Here is a 22822-nt window from a genome sequence, read left to right on the forward strand (position 1 = left end):
TTGTTGGCTGAGTTCTTCAGACGGTTTGTATGAGATTCAGTTCTTGGGGCTTCGTGTGAGGGAAAAGGCCTCTGTATGAAGTCTCCATTCCCGCTTCCCTCTGGGAGACTGCCCTTGGCCGAATCACACACTCACTCGGGGACCCATCAGGGCAGTTCTCCTCGATTAGCTGTTTTCTTAGGTTCCCAGCAAAGACCCTGTTGGTTCCCTGAGATGCTCCCAGTCCACCTGAGGAGACATTTACCTGGCCACAATCCCGTGGGGTGGCAGACACAGTACCGTGGGAACTCCAGCAAAGAAGAGTTGCCCCCTCTGTTAGGTTTCAGTCCTGACTTAGGAATTTCATGAGGAGTCTCAGTTGTCAATTCAGAAGGTGAGGAAGGAGGACCAGGAGAGCCAGATAGCGCCCATGAACTCTTCCCTCCCTTGAGACTCTGCACCAGTCAGAAGGCAAAGGTACACACAGGCCACGTCTCAGAATATGAAATCATGCACGGAAGCCACACATAGTCACAGCAAGCTTTCACTTGGCGTCAAGCCCTTCCAGACCTCCATACAGTAGGGGCGTCTCCAGCGCTGATGGAGGCTAGCCAGCTGTGTACCTGGATTTGTTGGGTTCCAGGATTAGCTGTGCATGGTGGAGAAAGTACAGTCATAAAGTTTTTCTTCTTTCTTTCAAAAACGACAAAAAATGTCTTAAATTTTGTCAGTATCTTAGGAAAGGACGCTGAAGTATGTTGGCATGGGAAGGAAAGACAGCGCTCAATGGCTCTTTGGTTATAAATTCAGAGGCTCAGCCTCAGAACTGGAGGCTCCCGCCAGGGAGGACACTCAGGAGTCCTCCGAGCCTCACAGCTGGCCCTGTGCGTGGCACTTGCAGAGGCTGGGGACAGACTGGGCCTTGCCTGAAGCAAGGTTATCACAGTTCCGGTCCCTGTGACTGTGGGAGTTAACAGTTGAGAAGGACCGGCCATGGAGTCCTGGCTACTTGGGAGACTGAGGTGGGAGGATTGCTCAAGCCCAGGAATTCAAGGCTAGCCTGGGCAACATAGACCGTGAAAAAAAAAAATTGAAAAAGGAAGGAGGCCATCCTTGGTAGATGGAGTTCCTGAGATGTAAATTGGAGATTGGAGTCCCTGGATGCCACTGTTCAGGTTTCTGGGAGGCCGGTCAGCAGCCCTCACTGGTCCCAGGCTGGATGCTGTGCCCCAGCCGCTTGGCTGGGCAAGGTTGGTGTCCCCTAGAACAGTCTTCTGAGGGAGGGGAGCCTGAAGGACGGGGTGGATGGAAACACAGAAACTTCAGCTCCACAAGCCCTGCCTGTGCCCACTCCTGGCTGCACAGCCAGCTACCTGTGGAGCTGCCCGTGTGGGCTGTGATTCCTTGGAGGGGCTGGAGAGGGGCTGTTGTCAGCGGAGGTCCCAGGCTGGGTCTCCTTCCACACTGGGCTGGGAAGGAGGCTGTGTGGCTGAGTCGCGATGGAGGGTTTTATATCTAGAGAACACGTGCTGAATATCCACACAGTGATGCTGAGATTGCTGATGGAACTTGCACCTTTAGTAAGGTAGTGATCACCGTCCTGGCCGCCTCGTTTCTCTAAAAGATGGTTTTCAGAAAATGGCAAGTATTAAAGCAAGTATCTTCTCTATGTTTTCTAAGATAAGTATCGTAGAAGATTTTCTCTATTTGTATGAGGTCTTCAGCCTCATCTCACCGACGCTGCTTGGTTTCAAGCGCTGTTATAACACCCAGACGTGACAGCCCACAGCAGAGGAGGAGATACGAGACTTTAAAAAGTCAGACGTGTTCAGGGTTGACACTCTTGGGCCGTTTGTATGGGAGGAAACAACCCCAATACAGCAGTGGCTTCTGAGAGTGCTCCCTGGCACCTGCCCCCATCCCACGGCCCCCGTGACGGTGACAGGCTCTCCGCACAGGCAGGCTCACTGAAGCTGAGGGGCTTGTGCCCGTCATCCAGGGGCGTTTGTGTAGCCTTAGCCTCTGTGTGTCAACGAATCATGTGTGTATTTTCTCCCCCTCACCCCAGGTTTCCTTAGGAAATAAAGAAAGAAGCAAAGGTGTATTCTACAAAGCGCTTCAGAACTGCCCTTGGGCAAAGGTAAGTGTTAAAGGCCATGGTGTCTCCAGCTTCCCGAAGACTTCCCGCCAGGGCTCCGTCCAGCTAGTGTCTTCCCGGCCTGCTCCGCGGCACCGGGGATGCTCAGCTCATGGATGCCATACCCTGTCCCAAGGTACATCCAGAGCCTTTTCCTGGTGGAGCTGTCCCCTGTGGAGTCAGAGCCTGGCCCTGCCTGGGGCTGGAGCTCATGGAAGTGTTGCCGTGGGTAGCAGGTTTCCCAGCATTTGCTGAGTTCAGCCCAGATGCCGAAAGAGTTGGGATATATCCCAGCCCGGCTGTGAGGGCCCAGGTCAGGTGACACTCAGAAGTCAAACTGAAGGTGACGGCCAGCAATTCGTGGCCCCGCTTTTGAAAGAGAAGGCCTCGCTTGGCGTTTGCTCGCTTTTGCGAATGTGGTGTCCTTCCTGGACGTGCCCAGTGCTGCCCGAGTTAAGAAAGTCTGAGCCAAGGGGAGCAGGGGCCGTGGGGGGCGACAGGATGGCAGGGTCCCCAGGAACCTGGCCCTTGCTTCCTGAGTTCCTCCAGCATGACAGGAAGTGGAGGCTGAGTGGGGTGGCCTTCCTGCCTGCCCCTAGGTGTTATACCTGGACGCTGTGGAGTACTTCCCCGACGAGATGCAGGAGATCCTGGACCTGATGACTGAGAAGGAGCTCCGGGTGCGCCTGCCGCTGGAGGAGCTGGAGCTGCTGCTGGAGGATTAGAGAGCAGCAAGGCCAAGTCGCCCACCCTGCAGAGCTAGGAGGCGTGAGCGGAGAACGTGTGTGTTAGGAGACCTCGGCTTTCGAAATGTTCTTTCTCGATGGTAATAATGTGGGCTGCCAGCCTCTTCACATCTTGCACACTTTTTGGGTGTGTAAATGACACAAAAGCTATTTACATATTATATATGTGAATATGTGTATATTTGTATATAGCCAGAGAGTCATGCCAAGGGGTCATTAAACCGATGATGATTGACGTGTGGCAGCGTCCTTGCTCATTCTCTCCCTGTGCGCAGCCAGCACCGGCCCCTGCATGGTGAGTGAGTCCCCTCCGCTGGCGGCGTGGTGGCCCTGCCAGGCCCTCTCTGAGATAAAGGGCTGGTTTTTCAGCACTAGGATGTTTTCCCCAGGCTGGTGAGCAGATTTTACCCTTGTGTTCAGACCCGCAGTTAACGCTTGATGTTCTGGCCTGCACGCAGGGTGTGGAAAGTTCCCTGAGTTTACCCCCGCGATGCCTCCGCCTGGAGCTGGAGAGGCAGCGTGCCCTGGGGCTGCTGAAAAACTCAGGCCTGACCAACAAGATGTCGAGAGCATCACTGTTGTTTTTTAAAAGCCTGTTTGAGATTGCTGACATGAAGTTCTGAAAGACGACTCCGTGCCTCCCAAGACTAACTGTCAGCTCGGAGGGCTGAGAAGGGGGTTCTGAGCTTGAGTCAAACAGTGGCTCATGCGCTTCATTAGGAGCGCTCATTTCCTCAAAGGAGCCACTGACCATGTCAGACCACAGTGGTCGGCCCGCCGCGGGTTTGGGACAGTGTTCTTTCCTGGAATGAAGCAGGGGCAGTGCCTTTGGCACAGGATTGCTGGGCCTGTGGAGGCCAGGAGGCACCTCTGTGTGGTGTCCCCAGTAGGAGGAGGCAGCTACTACTTGTAAGGCACACATACTATTTTGCGTTGGAAAAGTGAAGTTGGGCTTGCTGCAGAGGGAGTGATGGGAGAGTTCACCTTAAATGGTTCTACTGAGGAAGGGCTCCAAAGAGCCGGTGGGTTTTTCGCAGGCAGACAGGGCTCTCCCTGTCCGGCTCACCAGTGTAGGAAGCCAGGGAAGAAATTGCTATGGGAATTCTATTACTTCACAAGCACTTACCCCTGCATTCCTGCACTTGGCACTGCAGGCCTCAGTGGCCAGCTGCTGAAACGGTAATTTCAGCATTTTGGTCAACAAGCAAACTGGAGAAGCAGCTGGGGTGGGGTACAGTTCAGCCTGCTACCCTGACACTCTAGGCCCTGGCGTTTGCTTTAGCTGCTTTTGTAGGATTGACATGAGGGAGACTGTCCTCTAGAGGAAAAGGCTCAGCTATTACCAATAAGGAAAAGGCAATACTGATGTGCTGGGTTTTATTTTGTTTTTTAATTTCAAACTTCGGGAAAAGGTGCAAGTCCGTTACAAAGAAGTTTCTTTCCTGAACCATGTGAGAGGCAGTTGCCGATAGTCTGCTTCCCGCTCACGATACAGACACTGAGCAGGAAGTCGGCATGGACACGGTACTCCCAGCGGGTCCTCAGGCCGGTCACATCCTCTAGGAAAAGGTCCAGTTCAGGAGCAGGAGCTGCATTTGGTTGTCATCTCTTTGGTCTTCCAACTGGAAGCTTTTTGACTTCCAAGATGTGGATACTTTTGAAATGTTCTGAATTTGTAGAATGTTCCTCAGTTTGTGTTTGCCTGGTGTTTCCTCATCACTGGATTCAGGCTAAGCATCTTTGGCAGGAGTGTGACAGCAGTGACACTCTTGGGTGGCACGTACTGTCAAAGTGCCCATTACCGATGTGCATTTTGACCACTTGGCGAAGACGGTGTCTGCTGCGCTTCTCCAGTGGGACTTTCCTTTCTAACTGAACGGTGTTTTGTGGGATACTCTCAAACTCTGTAAATACCCCTTCCTCAGCAAACTTTCAGATCAATTCATATGTAGTGGTATGTGTGTGTAGTTCCCTATTTAAAGGGCTGTACTGAATTCCATTAATAGTTAGCTGTTAGGATGCTCAGATTGTCCCAGGTTTGGCCAGTGGAAGCCCCTTCACATAGGCTTCGGTGTCCTTTGGACATGTCCCTATCATTCCTTGAGCATTCCCTTGCTTTCTGGCAAAACAGACTTTGGGTTCATCTTGTCCTTTCCCTGCCTAGCCCTGGAATCAGCCCTCACTCCTTAATGGAGAATAATACATAGAAGCAAAGGTCTGGGTCTAGGGGCGCTTGCTGCAGCTGGGGTGTCACTGTTCCTAGGCGCTCCCAGTGGACAGGGGTCCTTCTCGTTTTCTCCTTTCTGTGTCTAACTCCTCAGAGAAACCTGGCGCCCACCGTCCTGTTTCCCTACCTGACTGCCTCCATACATAAGCAGCCTCCCTCCCCTGCCACCGGCCCGTCCCTGCAGATGCCTTCCTCACCCACTTGGGCTCTCGTACTACACATCGGGCTGCCCATATTGACTCCCCGTATTGGACCACCCCAGCCCTGCACGTATACCCCACACGGATGCCACCCTCCCCCTGCCCATGCTGAGTCCCCGTGCTGTGGGGCTTCTCCACACAGACAGCTCCACACCCTGCTTGGGCTGACACCCGCCTTCCCCACGAGCACCCTGTCCTCACCCTGCACTGGGCCACCCCCATGTGTGAATGTCCTCTGTGGTAGGCAGAGTGGCGCCCCTAAAGATGGCCACACCCTAAGCCCTGGAACCTGTGGATGTTACATGGCAAAAGGAACTTTGCAGATAAAAATTAAGATTGTAAACTTTGAAACAGGGAAATTATCCTGGATTATCTGCGCGGGTCCAATGTAATCACAAGGATCCGTAAGAGTAGAAAAGGCAGAGAGAAAGAAGGGTCAGCTGGAGAGAGGGACTGGGCCTGCTGCTGCAGGCGGAAGATGAAGGGCCGCGAGTCAGGAGGGAGGGTGGCCTTCACAGACGGGCAAAGGCCTCAGCTGGCAGCCAGCAGGGAAATGCTGACCTCGGCCCCACAACTCCAAGAAACAGAATTCTGCCAACAATGCTCAGCAAGGAAACGGATTCTCCCTTAGAGACGCCAGAGAGAAAGGTCCTGCCAACAGCATGACTTTAGCCTGGAGACATCGTGTTGGACTTCTGACCAACAGAACTGAGATTAAATTGTGGTCTTCATTTTTATTTTTTTAAATTTAATTTTATTTTGAGACGGAGTCTCGCTCTGTCACCCAGGCTGGAGTGCAGCGATGCAATCTTGGCTCACTACAACCTCCGCCTCCTGGGTTCAAGCGATTCTCCTGCCTCAGCTTCCTGAGTAGCTGGGACTACAGGCACCCGTCACCACTCATGGCTAATTTTTGTATTTTTAGTAAAGATGGGGTTTCACCATGTTGGCCAGACTGGTCTCGAACTACTGACCTTGTGATACGCCTGCCTCAGCTTCCCAAAGTGCTGGGATTACAGGCATGAGCCACCGTGCCTGGCCAAATTGTGCTGTTTTTAAACAAAGCCTGCGGTAACCTGTTATGGTATTAACAAAAAACGAATACACCCTCCTCATTCAACATGGGCCCCTACAACCCACGCCAGGCCACCTGTCGAGGGAATGCTTACCTTGATCTGCGCCACTTAATAGCTTTAGGCCTGATTTGTTCAGAAAGAGAAATGAAGGAAATAGATGGAGAAAGGGAAGGGGAAGTTCTGACATGTTTCTGAACACCTTGAAAGGGATGAGGTTTCTAAGCCCAAGAACAAGGGCTTTCAAGATATCTCTAGGAATCCTCAGTCTCTTGGGAACACCAGTAGTTATTTTCTGCCCTCAGAGTGCTGAAACACGCATGGTCCACAAAACTTCCAAAAAGGAATGCTGGACTTCCTTTAGAAGCAACAGCCACATTAACTCAGCCTTTATTAAACAACGAATATCCCTGGCTCTGTGGTAGTGACCATTTCCCGCCGTAATTACTGTTGAACGCCAGCTCTGGGGGTGTGACGCGGGGAACGCATAGTGAGGTCCACACTCCTTGTGACTGCAGCCTGAGTTCCTATCCACAGGCTTCCCTGCAGCTGGGTCCACCCACAGGCTGCTGCTGAGCGGTAGGTGTGTGTGGAGACTGCAGAAACAGGAAGTGCTTGTGAAAGAGCACGCTTTATTGGGAAGCAGACTGCTGCACAGTGACCAACAGACAGACCACCCAATGGGCACTTACACATCGTACTCCAAAAGACACAGGATGCTTTGCTAATAAAAATCAATGGGAACACGGATTCCTCTGGGCAACTCCCGCAACCTCATCCCTTTCAGGGATTGAGAAATTTCCCAACCATTTTCCTGATGGCAGCCGTGGTTCACTAGAGATACAGCCCCTCAGGGGTGCCTTCCTGTTTCTTATAAAGAACATTTTCTTTAGATTTTTTGAAGTCTTCATTTGTTACTTTCATTCTACGTTCTCTTAAGGCCATCAGACCAGCTTCTGTACAGATTGCCTGTAAGAAAGAACAGTGTGTTCAGAAAGTGAAATACTTATTTTTATTCTAACAAGGAATTCCGAAAACGCTATTCTGAAGCTGGGCGCAGTGGCTCACACCTGTAATCCCAGCACCAAGGCAGGCGGATCGCCTGAGGTCAGGAGTTCAAGACCAGCCTGGCCAACATGGTGAAACCCCGTTTCTACTAAAAACAGAAAACATTAGCCAGGGACAGTGGCAGGCACCTGTAATCCCAGCTACTCGGGAGGCTGAGGCAGGAGAATTGCTTGAACCCAGGAGGCGGAGGTTGCAGTGAGCCAAGATCATGCCACTGTACTCTAGCCTGGGCAACAAGCAAAACTCCATCTCAAAAAAAAAAAAAAAATCTATTCTGAAATAAAGCATGAGACACCTAGACTGAACACAAATTGCTTATTTGGGAAAGATTTTTATTTTTTAAAAAATGTTTTAAGCATCCTATTTTCTGAAAGGATGTGAAGTGGCTTAAACTGGGAGTTACTGTAACTAAGAAGACTGGCCCAAGGGTTGGGGCTGTGGGTTCTAGTTTTGGCTCAGGTTCTAACAAGCTATGTGGCTTGGCAAGTCAGTAAATTCTTACAGCACCACTTTCCTTAAAGAGAATAATATTCCTAGGAAACAAACGAAATTATGCCCTGAAACTTAGAGGCAATTGACAGTATATGTCTATTTCATTTACCTATAGTCATAAGAGAACATGTATTCTGGTTAGATACTCTTTAAGTGGCAGTATCTATACTATGGAGTAATACTATAGAGTATAGCATTTATTCCAATCTATTTAATTTCTCAGTAATTACTTGCCCAAAGTAAAAGAAAACAATAACCCATGTTACATGGGTTACTGTTATTGTTTTAGGCCTGATCTGTTTAGAAAGGAAAGAGAAATGAAGGAAATAGATAGAGAGGGACAGCAAATGAACATGTTACATGGGTTATTATTACTGTTTTCTTCTTCTTTTGGCCAGTAATTACTGTGGCAAAAACATGATGGGGGAAAAAACACAATCCTGGCACAGAAGTTTGTTTGGTGATGGCCATGAGGTCATTTACTTCAAATGGTTCGGGTGAAAGTTTTGTGTATAGAAAGAGAAAAGGCAAACGGGTAAAATGTTAACTCTTGGCAAATCACTGTGCTATTGTTGCAACTCTTTTGAAGGCTTGAAAATTGTCAAAGTAAGTTTTTATCTTAAAAATAAAATGTTAAGATCTTTCAGTTTTTAAAAAAGAAGATAGATTTTACTCACCAACAGAGACACCTAGTTCTCTACGACTAACTGCCAATGATCCGTGGGCTCAGGGCAGGTGCTGACCTGGAAAGGCACTGCTTGTGCTGTCCCTACCTAACCATGGCACTTATGACCGACGAAAACCCCGCTCTTCCCAGGGAAAGCAGCTTGAACCCATATTCAACACTGCCAGGCCTTGCTGTAAATTCTGGTCAGCTGGGAGGAAATGTCCTAACTCATGTACATTTGTCATAAAACCAAGAGGTGTAATCTGGTAGAACCTTTCAGAACACAGATTGGGACATGAATGCGGTGGGTGCTTGGTCCCCACTCTGCAGCTCTGGGGAGAGTTCTCCCAGGACATAACCCTTCCCTTGACCTGGGACTGAGCAGCTACATTGGACACACCTTGAGAAAGTCACCTGGGCCTAAGGCAGCTTAGTACCAGCAACTCAGCCTTGTGACTACAGCCTTAGGGTCATTCACTGCATAAAATGATGCATTAAAAATGACTTCAGATAACAAGTACATATACTATTTGGATGTAATCATAAACCAATATGATGATTAAAATACAGACACCCATCTGTCCAGGCCAACCACCATCCCAAGAGCACATACAGACTTTTTCCTGATTGATGGCCACATTCTCAGAAATGAGCTGACACGGCTAGGCTCTCACCTTGATGTCAGCACCAGAGAGGTCATCTTTAGCCATGATCAAGTCGTCCAGGGTTACATCATCAGCCAGCGTCATCCTGCTTGTGTGAATCTGAAAGATGCGCTTCTTGGTCTTTTCATCAGGCAGGGGGAACTCAATCTTCCTGTCAATGCGGCCTGCAGGTACGAAAAGTTTTTAAGTCACACCACCATCAAAACCCAGGCTTGGCCATGGCTCAGAGGCCTCAGCCCATCTCCTTACATATGAAGTTTCAGTCAGACAGTATTCTGTGGGAAGGATGTCCAAATCTTAAAAAGTAACCATACATTTTTGTAGTTTGTAAATTTCTACATTTGAATTCTCTTCATTTAAAAGAAACTCTGTCTACTTTGGTACCTTCAGAAATAAATGAAAGGAGCAATTCCTGAGTGAAATTGGACAGACCTATCGTGTTAAAAACATTACAAAAGACAGCAAACAAATCACTGTTTCTTCTGATGCTACCTGAATGTAAAAACAACAAATCCTACCATCACATGAATTATTTCTTCCAGAAAAAGCAGCCAGTTATTGAGGCTAAAAAGGGAATATTATGGAAAAGAAAAGATCAAGACATAAGACTGGAATTCAAAGGGCCAAGGTGCACAGACTGTATCATGTTCTGTTTTAACTCTCATTTCAAGGGGACCTATTTTTGGTAAATTATCCTAAGTTTCACTGCAGTTTTTGCTTTTTTATGTATCATTTTATAGGCCTCCCAAAGCACACTTAAATATATAAACACATTAATCTCCACGACGAAACAAAAGCAGATTTAACCTGGCCTGATAAGTGCTGGATCCAAAGTTTCTATTCGGTTTGTGGCCATGATAACTTTCACATCTCCCCTAGAATCAAATCCATCCAACTGGTTCAGCAGTTCCAACATTGTTCGCTGAATTTCTCTCTCCCCACCAGAATTGGAGTCATATCTTTGGGGAAAAAAAGGGAAGGAATGAAGACCCAACTGATCGCCTGCTCAAGAGGAATTACAGCAAAGACCTCATTGTGACAAAATACCTTAACAAACATTGCTGTTAAACTCACATGGCACTCCCTCAATTACGCTCAGAAAAAAATAAATTCAGCACCCCTTGCCATGGTCTGAATGTATTTCCCCAAATTTATGTGTTAAAACTTAATCCCTACTGGGTGGTTAAGAGATGAGGCCTTTTGGAAAGGGCTATAAGGCATGAGGCAGAGCCTTATACTGCATGAGTTCCTTATAAAAAAAGGCCTTGTACAGCATGTATTCCTTACAAAAATGCTGCAGGGAACTAGCATAGGCCCTTTTTGCTCTTCCGTTTGTCTCCTGAACATTTGTCCCCTTTGCAGAACAAGTGCCATCTCAGAAGCAGAGAGCAGCCCTCACTAGACATCAATGCCAGTGCCTTGATCCTGGGCTTCTCAGCCTCCAGACCTGTGGGAAATACATTTTCTATTCTTTATACAAAATACCAGTCCCAAGGCATTTTGTTACAGCAGCACAAATGGACTAAGACACTCCCCATCAGCCAAGTTACAGATCATATTTTTCCATAGCAGTTTCTGTGCCTGAAACTGTATCATTTATTTTGTTTCCATGTTTGGTGTCTGATCCCTACAACCTGACTGTGAGCTCCTCCAGGGCAGAGGCTGTTGTGCTCACAGCTGTGTCCCTAGAGTCCAGATGGTCCTGGCTCAGGGTGTGTGCTCAAGACATGGTTATTCACAACTGAACAATCTCCAGACGTTCACAGCTCCTGGGCAGTTGTTACCTGGCTCCTGGGAGAGCAGAGCCTAAAGCATCCATGGAAGGCCACGCACGGCAAGAACTGTGGCCAGAGAGAGAGCCCCCCCGAGATGGTTCATTCTCAAGAGAAGAACTATGCGGTGTTCCCTCTAAACAAGGCGAAATAAGCATGAGAAAGTCTACCTTTTTGTCCCAATGGCGTCAATTTCATCAATAAACACGATGGACGGTGCATGTTCTTCAGCAACTCGAAACAATTCCCGTACGAGTTTGGGCCCATCACCTAGGTACTTCTGAATAAGTTCAGAGCCAACCACTCTCAAGAAAGTGGCTGAGGTTTGGTTTGCTACAGCTTTGGCTAACAAGGTTTTACCTATTTTAGATGAAAAAAGATTTAAAAAGACACCTCAAGTGCTGTTTTAACTTAAAAACTCGTATCATTACCACCTTAAATGGACACCAAAAACAGGTGGGCCCCCATGCTAAGGCATGTCACCAATTCAGGTGTCACCACATTCCGTTGTCCTGAGTAGACAAGAGGACATTTAGAAAAATCTACTAACATGTTTGGATTATCCTTAGCTATTTTCCTAAACTTATCATGATAACGTCAGAAAATACTTCTTACTTGGTTATTTTCCAACCTTGACCCAGTTTCCCCTGAAGAACTGCGAACTATAATTACCCGTATGAAGAAATGCTTCGTACTATTAATGAAATAAATCTCATTTTTTTTCTCTGGTTGAGCCTTTCTTGGGCCCCTTCAAAGTTGCATACATTAACCTGACCCACCCAACCCAGGGCTGGAGAGCCAAACTAAACTCCTAGGAAACGATCAGTGCTGGAAAAAAAGGTCTGGGAATCCTAGCTTTGGCCCTAAGGAGACACACACAGTGTTCCTGAGCTCCAGGCATGCAGTGCCCGCTGCTCCAGAAGAGTAGCTACTGGGTGGGCTTGCTGCCAGCTCAGACAGCTGAGACAGGACCAGCTCTCGATGAAGCCCACAATGAGAGCTGCTGTGACATGCCCTTCCAAGGCAGAGGCAGTTCCTCCCACTGATCTCAGGGAAGAGCTCAAACATCATTTCCAATACTGCTCTACTTGCTGATATTTCACTTTCAGGTTAAAAACAAGAGTCAGCCGGCCGGGCGTAGTGGCTCATGCCTGTAATCCCAGCACTTTGGGAGGCTGAGGCGGGAGGATCACCTGAGGCCGGGAGTTCACGACCAGCCTGACCAACATGGAGAAACCCTGTCTCTACTAAAAAAATTACAATATTAGCCGGCACATGCTTGTAATCCTAGCTACTCAGGAGGCTGAGGCAGGAGAATCGCTTGAACCCGGGAGGCTAAGGCAGGAGAATCGCTTGAACCCGGGAGGCGGAAGTTGCGGTGAGCCAAGATCATGCCATTGCACTCCAGCTTGGGCAACAAGAGTGAAACTCCGCCTCAAAAAAAAAGAAAGAAAGAAAAGAAAAACAAGAGTCAGCAAAGAGTGCCCAACCTGAGAATTTTTGAATTGGAAGACCTAGGACCCTTTGGTGGTCTGTGAGGTACCTGGCAAGAGCTGGGTGGGTGCCTCAGGATACAGAGGCAGTTAGGGGTAGAACTGGCAGCCTCAGGCTGGCACAGGAGTGTGGAGGCGGCTAGCTGGTATGTGACAGGGAAGACTTCCCAGAAATGGGATGGCTGACACAAAGCTCAGCTTTGCAACATGTGGCAATGATGTTCCTTTTAGACAGGCAGAGTAGCAGATGCAAAGGCTGAACTGCTCCCTGAAAGCATCAGTGAGGGAAGGTGAACAGAAAATAAACAGGATCTTTTCAGTGGATAGGATCTTACAGTGCAGAAGCAGCCAAGTCTAGCCACTGGGCTGCTTCTGTGGTCAGAGGGCTCACTGAACAAGCTGCCTGCTCCTCTGACAGACTTGCCTGTCCAGTCCTGCCTCCCAGCCCTGTACCGCAGCCCCTTTAGTACTAGAGCCCCACAGAGGGCCTACAGCTGTGGGTCAGGAGGCCTGTGTTCCAGCTCCAGCCCTGTTACTAGCTCAACTCCCAGAGGGGCCTTGGGCTAGTCACCAGCCGCTCTGAAACATAATTTCCTAAGCTGTAAGTTGAGGGGCTGTAGGAGAGCGATCTCTTCTAGCTCTCGGCCTCTGGGTACAGGCGTCTCCCAGTCTCTCCATTGTGGGCACCCCTCAGCATGGATCCTCTTAGGAACACTGTCAATTCTCTCAAATGACTGTGCTTAAATGAATCTGATACCGCAGAATAGAGCTTTTTTTTTTAGGAGACAGTCTCGCTCTGTCACCCAGGCTGGAATGCAGTGGCATGATCTCAGCTCACTGCAACCTCTGTATCCCAGGTTCGAGTGGTTTTCCTGCCTCAGCCTCCCGAGTAGCTGGACTACAGATGTGCACCACCACACCCAGCCAGTTTTTGTATTTTTAGTAGAGACGGGGTTTCGCCACATTGGCCAGGCTGGTCTTGAACTCCTGGCCTCAAGTCATCCACCCACCTTGACCTCCCAAAGTACTGGGATTACTGGCATGAGCCACCATGCTCAGAATAGAGCTTTTAAAGTAGCACTTCTCCACTATGGCTCCCAGGCTTGGTCATACTCCAGATGAATAGATCAAAATCTTTGGGGATGGGGCCAGGCATCATTTTTTTTTTTTCCCATATTTTTTTTTTTCTTTTTTTGAGACAGGTTCTCACTCTGTTGCCCAGGCTGGAATGCAGTGGTGTGATCATAGCTCACTGTAGCCTCGACCTCCAGGGCTCAAGTGATCCCCCTACCTCAGCCTCTTGGGTAGCTGGGACTACAGGCATGCACCACCACACCTGGCTAATTTTTTATAGAGACGGGGTTTCGCCAGGTTGCTCAGGCTTTTTTTTTTTGCATCAGTATTTTTAAAGCTCCCAAGGTGATTCCAACATGTAGACAAGGTTGAGCAGCCCTGTTTTAAACTAAGGAATTGTGGTGTCCTCACTTACTAGTTCAGTAATTATAACTAGCCAATGCTGCTACTCAAGAGACCAGCTGGGTGCCTGGAAAGTGTCAAAAATAGAGCATACCTGTGCCAGGTGGACCATAGAGAATGACCCCCTTAGGAGGCTTTATACCCATCTCTTCATAATATTCAGGATGGGTGAGAGGAAGCTCCACAGATTCCTATGAAAAGTAGTAAAAATGAAAGGCTTTACTGAAATTATTAGCATATTTACTAATTGGCAACATAAGAATATCTTGCTTTCAACAAAAATAAGTAAAAATCTCAATTCCTCTTCTTAGAGACAATGTGCTTGATTTCTATTAGCGGCAAAGACATACTGAAGATGACACCTGTCCTACTTGAGTTCCCTGCACCCGTTCCATCTCCCTGTCACACCCAATTCCCCTTTTACTTTCTAGTAGAAGTCAGCCTGGAGCTCTTCTTCAGCAAGAGAGACTTAAGAAAGCTAAAGTTCACCCTTTTCAATTAAACTACAGATAGGACCGGGAAAGGCTCTTCCCATCTAGGGACATCATGGCTATTTCCCAGCTGCCTCAGAGGTCCTTGGCAGAGATCTGTGATGGCTCGGAATGACTTCCCTATGAAAGAACATGCAGACAGCCCACAGCCATCCTCAATGACCATATCCCCTGCAGCCCCCAGGGCCGCTGAAGGCACTGGGATTATGCTCCAACCCCACCACTGTCTAAATGTGTGCAAGTACACATGCTAGCTCCACAAAGCACTGGAGGCTTCCAGATAAACACAACTGAAGTCAACACAGTCAGAAACATTACATATTCACACAGACAATGCAGTCAACATTACATATAAAAAGAATGAAGCTGCAGCTGCTGCAGGAACCATCACACAACTGATTGTTATTTCTATCACCTAACCCAGTATTAACAAATACAAAAATACCACAACTGGCAAGCTCTGTCTCAGCTACTGGCTTGATTAATAAACAAGCAAACATATCAAACAATTCCAAAGTATCCTAAATGGGACAGCAGAAACCAAAACTCAGAAAAAACCCAGAGATGGTTACCAATCATACCTTAATTTCCTGAATTTGGTTGTCCAACCCCCCAATATCCGCATAGGTCTCCTGGGGGGCCTTTTCCACCTTCATCACTGTGACCAGGGGATCCGTGTCATCCATCAGCACCCCTATCACGGCATGCACCTAACAGGAAACATCAAGGTTTAACACAGGAACGTGAGGTTCGCTGGATCTGTTTATGGCAAAGCAATGCCAATCATGACATCCTTCTCCTGCCTCAGGAGTGCTTTGGTGATCTACTTCCATGGGACAGGAAGATGGACCTAAGTGAAAAGAGAAAGCACTTCCATGGGCTTTTGAAAAAGACTATCACCTCACCTTGTGATTGAGCAGGACCGAGCAGCCAGGTTCCAGCAGATCCTTGTCTACAAATGAAAGAATGCTGACGTAGTGTTCTGAGCCCACAGATGTAGACACGATGGCATGATTGTCATCAATGATCTCTTCCAAGGTTCCTACTGACATCGGGGTCCCCCTCAGATCATCCACTTTTGATCTTTCCTCCTATATATGAAAATGCCAAGGAAAAAAAGCAGACTAGACCTAAAAGTAGATGATCCTGATAGTTCGCTAGATTTGCAAAGCAGCTGATGCTCGTAAAAGGCAACTAATAATACTTCATGAAAGCCTGGACAGGTTCAACTACTTGAATTTCATTTATTTGTTGACAATTTTAGGTTCTAAATAGAATTCAATTTGTAAAAAAGAAAATGAAGTAACTTTTCAACTCACCTCTTGCTTTTCTTCTAATGGTTTCATTTGTTCCTGATTTCTAATGAATTCTTCCTCCATGAGAAGATAGTCTTTAATTCTCTCTAACTTCAGTAATTTTAACCGGCACTGAGTGTGAGGTGTCACTGAAATTAAAATATCAAGTTTCATTATACGTGGACCCTGAAGTTTGCAAGAAAGGAATTAAGATTTTAAAATAAGCTCATTTTTATTGGAGATAGCTTCAGAAAAATTCAGTTTAGTAACTCTAAGTAAGCAGGTGCCAAAATGGAAAGGGGAGTTTGGCCGTTATATAATCAAGACTTTCAAAATGGGGATGGGGTTTATGACCAAATAGCTAGCCCCAAATGACATACCCTGGCTGAATAGTCTGTATAAAGAAGAAAAAAGCTACTGACCCATCAGATACCTGGGTCTGGTTCATTTTTTCCCATAGGTACTAATAAAAAGTTACATATGTTTCTCAGTCCAGTATATACACTGTTGCATGCTGGCTGTATACATACTCATCTATTTGTAGAATTTTGAAATATCAGGGATATTAACCCTGTTTATCACATATATGGTAAATACGTTTTCCATGTATTATTGTTTCTTTTGGCTTTGAAGTCTCAAGTCACATAGGAATTGTGTCTTTTTTTTTTTTTTTTGAGACAGAGTCTTGCTCTGTCACCCAGGCTGGAGTGCAGTGGCGCCATCTCGGCTCATTGCAACCTCTGCCTCTTGGGTTCAAGTGATTCTCCTGCCTCAGCCTCCTGAGTAGTTGGAATTACAGGCGTGTGCCACCACACCCGGCTAACTTTTTGGATTTTTAGTAGAGATGGGGTTTCAACGTGTTAGCCAGGATGGTTCCAATCTCCTGACCTCGTGATCCACCCGCCTTGGCCTCTCAAAGTGCTGGGAATTGTATCATTTTTATAGACAAATATGTCAACCTTTTCTTTTATGGTTTCTGGGTTTTCCCATTTACTTCAAAAACTTTCTTCTTCCCTAAGGTTAATTTTCATTTATTTATTTTCACACATATACCTGTATTCCATTTGGCAAGAGTCAAGAATCTAATTTCATTTTCTTTGGACAAAAATTTTTGAAATGCCTTTTATATATACTTAAAAAAATTTTTTTTATTATACTTTAAGTTCTAGGGTACATGTGCACAACATGCAGGTTTGTTACGTATGTATACATGTGCCATGTTGGTGTGCTGCACCCATTAACTCGTCATTTACATTAGGTATATCTCCTAATGCTATCCCTCCCCCCTCCCCCCACCTCACAACAGGCCCCGGTGTGTGATGCTCCCCACCCTGTGTCCAAGTGTTCTCATTGTTCAATTCCCACCTATGAGTGAGAACATGCAGTGTTTGGTTTTCTGTCCTTGCGATAGTTTGCTCAGAATGATGGTTTCCAGCTTCATCCATGTCCCTATAAAGGACGTGAACTTTTTTATGGCTGCATAGTATTCCATGGTGTATATGTGCCACATTTTCTTAATCTAGTCTATCATTACTGGACATTTGGGTTGGTTCCAAGTCTTTGCTATTGCGAATAGTGCTACAATAAACATACGTGTGCATGTGTCTTTATAGCAGCATGATTTATAATCCTTTGGGTATATACCCAGTAATGGGATGGCTGGGTCAAATGGTATTTCTAGTTCTAGATCCTTGAGGAATCGCCACACTGTCTTCCACAATGGTTGAACTAGTTTACAGTTCCACCAACGTGTAAAAGTGTTCCCATTTCTTTCTCCACATCGCCATTCTAACTGGTGTGAGATGGTATCTCACTGTGGTTTTGATTTGCGTTTCTCTGATGGAAATGCCTTGCATATTAAATAACCCATCCTATTCCCCACAGACCTGAAGTGGCACCTTCAGTGTATATTAAATATCCATGTAACATGACTGTTTTTGGACTTCCTACTCTGTTCTGGTAGCCTGTCTTTTTCTGTACCAACACCATACCAATTCGTTATGGTAGACTAATGGCTGGTTTTACTGATTTCCTTCAATTAACTGAACAATGTTTTTTAAAGTAGTTTAAGTATTTCTTCTTAGTTTTTTCTTCTAAGCAGGGAGGAGCATATTTAGATGAGGGTTTGGGGAGGTATTTGAGCTGAAGCCTGAGAGATGATGAGAAACAAGTAGCCATGAGAAGAACTGGGGGAAGAAGATTTTAGGCAGAGGAATGAGTGAGGCAAAGGCCCTGATATGTACAAAAGTCAAAAAAACATAAGGCAGGCAGTGTGTCCAATGAGCAAGGGGGAGTGGCAGGGCTGAGATCGGAGAGGTGGGCTGGGTCAGGTTGCCTGGTATGAATTTTATTCTATGTTCGGCAGGAAGCCATTGAAAAATTTTATTGTAACTTCAGGCATTGCATGATCTGAATTTCAACACAGTGGCATTTCATTTCAAATACACATGATTCTGAGTTACTAAAGTTCAACCTGCGTTTTATAATTTAAAACTATATTTTTATTTATTTATTTATTTTGAGATGGAGTCTTGGTCTGTCATCCAGGCTAGAGTACAGTGACGCAATCTTGGCTCACTGCAATCCACCTCCTAGGTTCAAGCGATTCTCCTGCCTTAGCCTCCCAAGTTAACACTATACTTTTAATCCACTAAAGGAGCCTTTAAAGAAAAATGGTGACATTTCTTAAAGTGAGACACAATCATATAATACTGTGTTTTAAAACAAAAGATAACTTGTATGCCAACCTAGTGGAATGTCACACTCAAGAGTCAGGTGAAATTGAATCACAAAGCTAGAGCTTCAGTTGCCCTCTACTTCCTGTTTCCCCTTTCAGACTCTAAGCTGCATGCACAGAGATGGTTTCTCCTAAGAACTGGAAAGATGGCAAGGAGGAGCCATGTCATTACCCAGTGGCAGTTTGCTGGCAGCGTCTGGTCCCTTCGTTTTCTTCTTCTTTTTCCCCACTCTAGTTGGTACAGGAGGTTCATATTTCTTTTTCTTGTCCTTGAGTTGTTAGAACAGCAGGAAAAAAAAAGTCACATGAAAATCATATTAAAACACAAATTTATTTCTGTACCATCATCATCTATTTTCAGGTGGTACAATTTTCTTTATCTTTTAGGATGTTATTAAAAACCTGACTTGTTTCACATTCCTGCAATTTTAATAAGTAAATATGACAGGTAAATGTAAGCTGGGCGCGGTGGCTCACGTCTGTAATCCCAGCAATTTGGGAGGCTGAGGCAGGCAGATCACTTGTGGTCAGGAGTTTGAGACCAGCTTGGCCAACATGGCGAAACCCTGTCTCTACTAAAAATACAAAAATTAGCCGGGTGTGGTGGTGGACACCTGTAATCCCAGTTACTTGGGAGGCTGAGACAGGAGAATTGCTTGAACCTGGGAGGCAGAGGTTGCAGTGAGCCAAGATCGCACCACTGCACTCCAGCCTGGGCGACAGAGCAAGATTCCATCTCAAATAATAATAATAAATGAAAATAAATGTAATCTTTTTACCATACACGTAAGTGAAAATGAGTCATATTATTCCAATAAGGTATAGAGGGGTAAGAATCAAGTTATACGCCAAAAGTTTAGGTAACCTGAGGCAATCTTCATACCTCAGGATATTAGACACCAAAATTATAGGCAATTTAATACTTCTATAAGGTCATTGCTTTTACACACTTAAATACCTATTTGATGGTTAGGTCAATAACCTTTTCTAAAGCATGAAAAGCATACTTATTCTATCTGTAGGACAGGCTAGTTTAAAAACTACTGGATCACTCTACTTTTTAAAACTCATGAATCCCCATAGAACTTCTCAGCCGAGACCACATTTTCTACAATTTGCTCGTATCACAGGACAAATCTGGCATATTTACCTTGTCATCCTTCTTGCCACCTCCAGGACCATGACCACCACTCTGACTTTGACCCTGTGGGAGAAAAATCAGACACAGATGTAAATTCAGAATATGATCACTTGAAAAGAACGCCTTCATACTATCCTGTGAGTCTGTAACGTCCTGTGAGTCTGTAACATTTCTCCCTCGTTTCAACATTTCTGAACACAAGAGGTAATACTTGCAGTCAATGTGTGCATTTAGTGTGGCAGAATTTCTTTTTCCCTGAAAAGATGTTTGATGGATTACTGGTACACCTGGCAATTGATTGCATCTTAGAATCAAGAACAACTCTATTGAGAAGTAGATATAACCAAAGAGGCTGAGTGTCTTAAGATCACCCCCTCTTGAGGGGAAAATATGGAGCTTCCCAGCTTTTGATAGGAAACTACCAGACTGAAGCTATCAAGAATATATTCCACAAAATCAGGCTATGAAAGCTAAGTCATTTTACACGCTTGGAAAATGTTTACCAATCATTTACCCCTTACTTAGATCACACCAAGATCCAGAAGACTTTCCTTCCAATAGCACCTTATCTAATTCCTGCCCCTAAAGTCAGGGGGCTTCCGGGCAGGTCTTTCTTCTCAATCTGAAAAGCTCTATCACTTTAAGGTGTTAAGAACTTAGTGTATTAATAAACTCCGTGGGATTCTGGATTTTAAAAGGCCCTTCAGTTATAGGACAAAGCTTAACACTGAACAATGTCTCAGAAATGGTGGCATTTTAAATATGAAGATGAGTGAACTTCCTGATTAGAAGGGCCCACTCAGCTCCCTCAGATCAGCCCCACGCAGGCACTTCTAAATGAATACACCAACACTTCTTCACTTCTTGGGCATTTTACATGTTTCTCAGTCTCAAATAACAAGTACACCAATTACTGAACCCCTACTATATGCCAAGCAGTGTCCTAAACATTCTCCAAGTATTATCCCACTTAATTCTTACAAACACTATGATACTGGTACTATCATTACCCTCCCCACCATTTGCAGATAAGAAAACTAAGTCCCAGAGAGCTTAAATGACTTGCCTGTTGTCACAAAGCCTGTCAGAGATGGAGCCAGAAATCACACTCGGGTTTGCTGAATGCCAAAACCTAGGTGTTTCTCTACTGTTCTAGAAAAAACCGATGGGGTTTGTGTTCCAGCACAGCCACTTACTGTGTTTCCATTTCTTCCTTATCAAAATAAGGACAGTAGTAATTACCTCGAGGGAACTGTTGTAATAAATGAGAAAATGCTGGAAAAGTACTTGGCACATGCTTAGAATACTACCCAGAAATCCGTGTAAGACCTCTATGAGGCCGGGTGCGGTGGCTCACGCCTATAATCCCACTTTGGGAGGCCTAGGCAGGCGGATCACAAGGTCAGGAGTTCAGGACCAGCCTGGCCAACATAGTGAAACGCCGTCTCTACAAAAATACAAAAATTAGCCGGGTGTAGTGGCGGGCGCCTGTAGTTGCAGCTACTTGGGAGGCTGAGGCAGGAGAATCGCTTGAACCCGGGAGGCGGAGATCGCGCCACTGCACTTGCGCCACCGCACTCTAGCCTGGACAGACCAAGACTCCGTCTCAAAAAAACAAAACAAAACAAAACAAAACAAAACGACCTCTATGAGATCTGACTTTCATGATACAGGTTAAACATTCCCATCTCAGGTTCTTTGCATGTGCTGTATCTTCTGCCTGGACCACATTTCCCTCAGACATCTGCAGGAGTTACTCCCTCAATTTCGGTCCGCGCAAATTTCACCTCCTCAGAGCGACATTCGCTGACTCTATAAAAAGCAGCCACCCCTCCATGTTATCCCTTTCTATACAATAACCATACAACAATGACCACCCCACCCCTGACATCATATTTCTGATTATTGTCTGCCTTCTGCTCTAGAATGTACGCACTATGAAGGCAGGGACTTCATCAATCCCGCTCACCCCCTGTATCCTCAGTGTCTGGAACAGAAGCTAGCCAAAAGTTTAACAACAACAACAAGAAAACACCAAGTGCTCAGTAAATACTTGTTTAGTGAATTGATGAATAAATGCTAGCTGTTTTTATTATTACTACTGCACCACGGGCCCTTGCCGTTTGAGCTCCGCCTGTCATAATAGCGTCTTTAAGGCCTCCTTCAAACGCCGCCAGCTCCGAAAGGCCTTCCACGACTCCGCTCTCCCCTCCTCAGGTGGAACGAATCCCACCCTCTTCTCCAGCACCCTTCGGCTGCCCGACTCAAAAAGCATTTTTCCCGGTGACTCGAGGAGGCGCCCCCGAAATTCCCAGCGCGGATCAGCAAAGCCCTGGTCGGCGGAGCAGCAAAGCCAGGGACCTGATCCGTTCTGCCGCCCCACGCAGGAGACCTCTCTGCGCTGAGCCCCGGCCCCAGGACCCCCGGGTAAGGCCCGCTAGTCGGCCCTGGCCCGCGGTGGACCTGAGCGCGGTCCCTGGGAGCCTCCACCCGGCGAGAAGATCAGGCCGGCAGGAGGAGAAGAGGGCAGTCCCAGTTCCTCGGGCAGCCGCCTCTGTCTCTCGCCTCAGGCCGCGGCGACCCCATCGCACTGCGACCACCAGCGGAAAGAAACCCTTAGTCACTCACCATCTTGCCTTGGCCACTTGAGCTGCCGCTGCCGGAAGTTCCTCCACCACGGCGGCCCGCCAGAGGCGGAAGTCGTTAGGGACGCTACGGAAGCCGATAGGAACCAAATTGTGCGCAGACCAAGTTGTGCTCTAAGGGCTTGTGCGGGCGAACTAGGGCAACGCAGTGCTTTATAAGCATAACGTGAACTTTATAAATATTTTACTTGAAAGAAATTTTGAATACCCGTTATGAGGCGCTAGTGAACAACTTAAGACAATGACCCCAACTATCAAAGAGCTAGGACAATCGTGAAAATATACAATATTTAAATTATGCAAAATTTATAACTGGTAAGAACTTTATTGTTCTAAAAACTGGAATGGCATTTGGAACCGGGAAGTTGACATATACATTTGCACAAATATTTCAGTTATTATTCAGCTTCTGGAATTAACCTGCACACCTGGGAGTATGTGTGTGTGTAATGAGTCATCTAAACCTGTCTTTTTCTGATGACCTGTGACTTGTGATGATGCCAGATGTAAATTCCTCT

The 22822-nt window shown here is 46.4% G+C and overlaps 2 protein-coding genes across 7 annotated transcripts in view; one reads left to right on the forward strand and one right to left on the reverse strand.

Moving 5' to 3' along the window:
• Positions 1-3097, forward strand: part of NRDE2 (NRDE-2, necessary for RNA interference, domain containing) — a 52325-nt gene extending 49228 nt beyond the window's left edge. For all 4 annotated transcript variants that reach the window (XM_003902154.3, XM_031667914.1, XM_031667913.1 and 1 more), the window contains 2 exons: positions 2048-2119; positions 2716-3097. In XM_003902154.3, coding sequence (XP_003902203.2) covers positions 2048-2119; positions 2716-2841 — 198 coding nt within the window. In that variant the 3' untranslated portion in view covers positions 2842-3097. The remainder of the gene's footprint in view (positions 1-2047; positions 2120-2715) is intronic.
• A 3877-nt stretch (positions 3098-6974) lies between these two features.
• Positions 6975-22388, reverse strand: PSMC1 (proteasome 26S subunit, ATPase 1). 3 transcript variants are annotated; one of them, XM_009212126.1, is made up of 11 exons: positions 22288-22388; positions 19669-19722; positions 18691-18787; positions 15806-15930; positions 15392-15577; positions 15068-15196; positions 14090-14186; positions 11197-11386; positions 10062-10213; positions 9264-9418; positions 6975-7331 (listed from the first exon to the last, which is right to left on the reverse strand). In XM_009212126.1, exons 1-11 carry the CDS (start codon positions 22288-22290, stop codon positions 7197-7199), a joined length of 1323 nt encoding a protein of 440 aa, XP_009210390.1. In that variant the 5' UTR covers positions 22291-22388; the 3' UTR covers positions 6975-7196. The 3 variants fall into 3 exon arrangements, with proteins under 3 accessions (XP_009210390.1, XP_031523776.1, XP_021797154.1); XM_031667916.1 differs by lacking the exon at positions 22288-22388 and adding an exon at positions 20726-21030; XM_021941462.2 differs by lacking the exon at positions 22288-22388 and adding an exon at positions 20174-20682.
• Positions 22389-22822: the final 434 nt, after the last annotated feature.

This window comes from Papio anubis, chromosome 7 (assembly GCF_008728515.1).
Source record: "Papio anubis isolate 15944 chromosome 7, Panubis1.0, whole genome shotgun sequence".
NCBI classification, from domain to species: domain Eukaryota; kingdom Metazoa; phylum Chordata; class Mammalia; order Primates; family Cercopithecidae; genus Papio; species Papio anubis.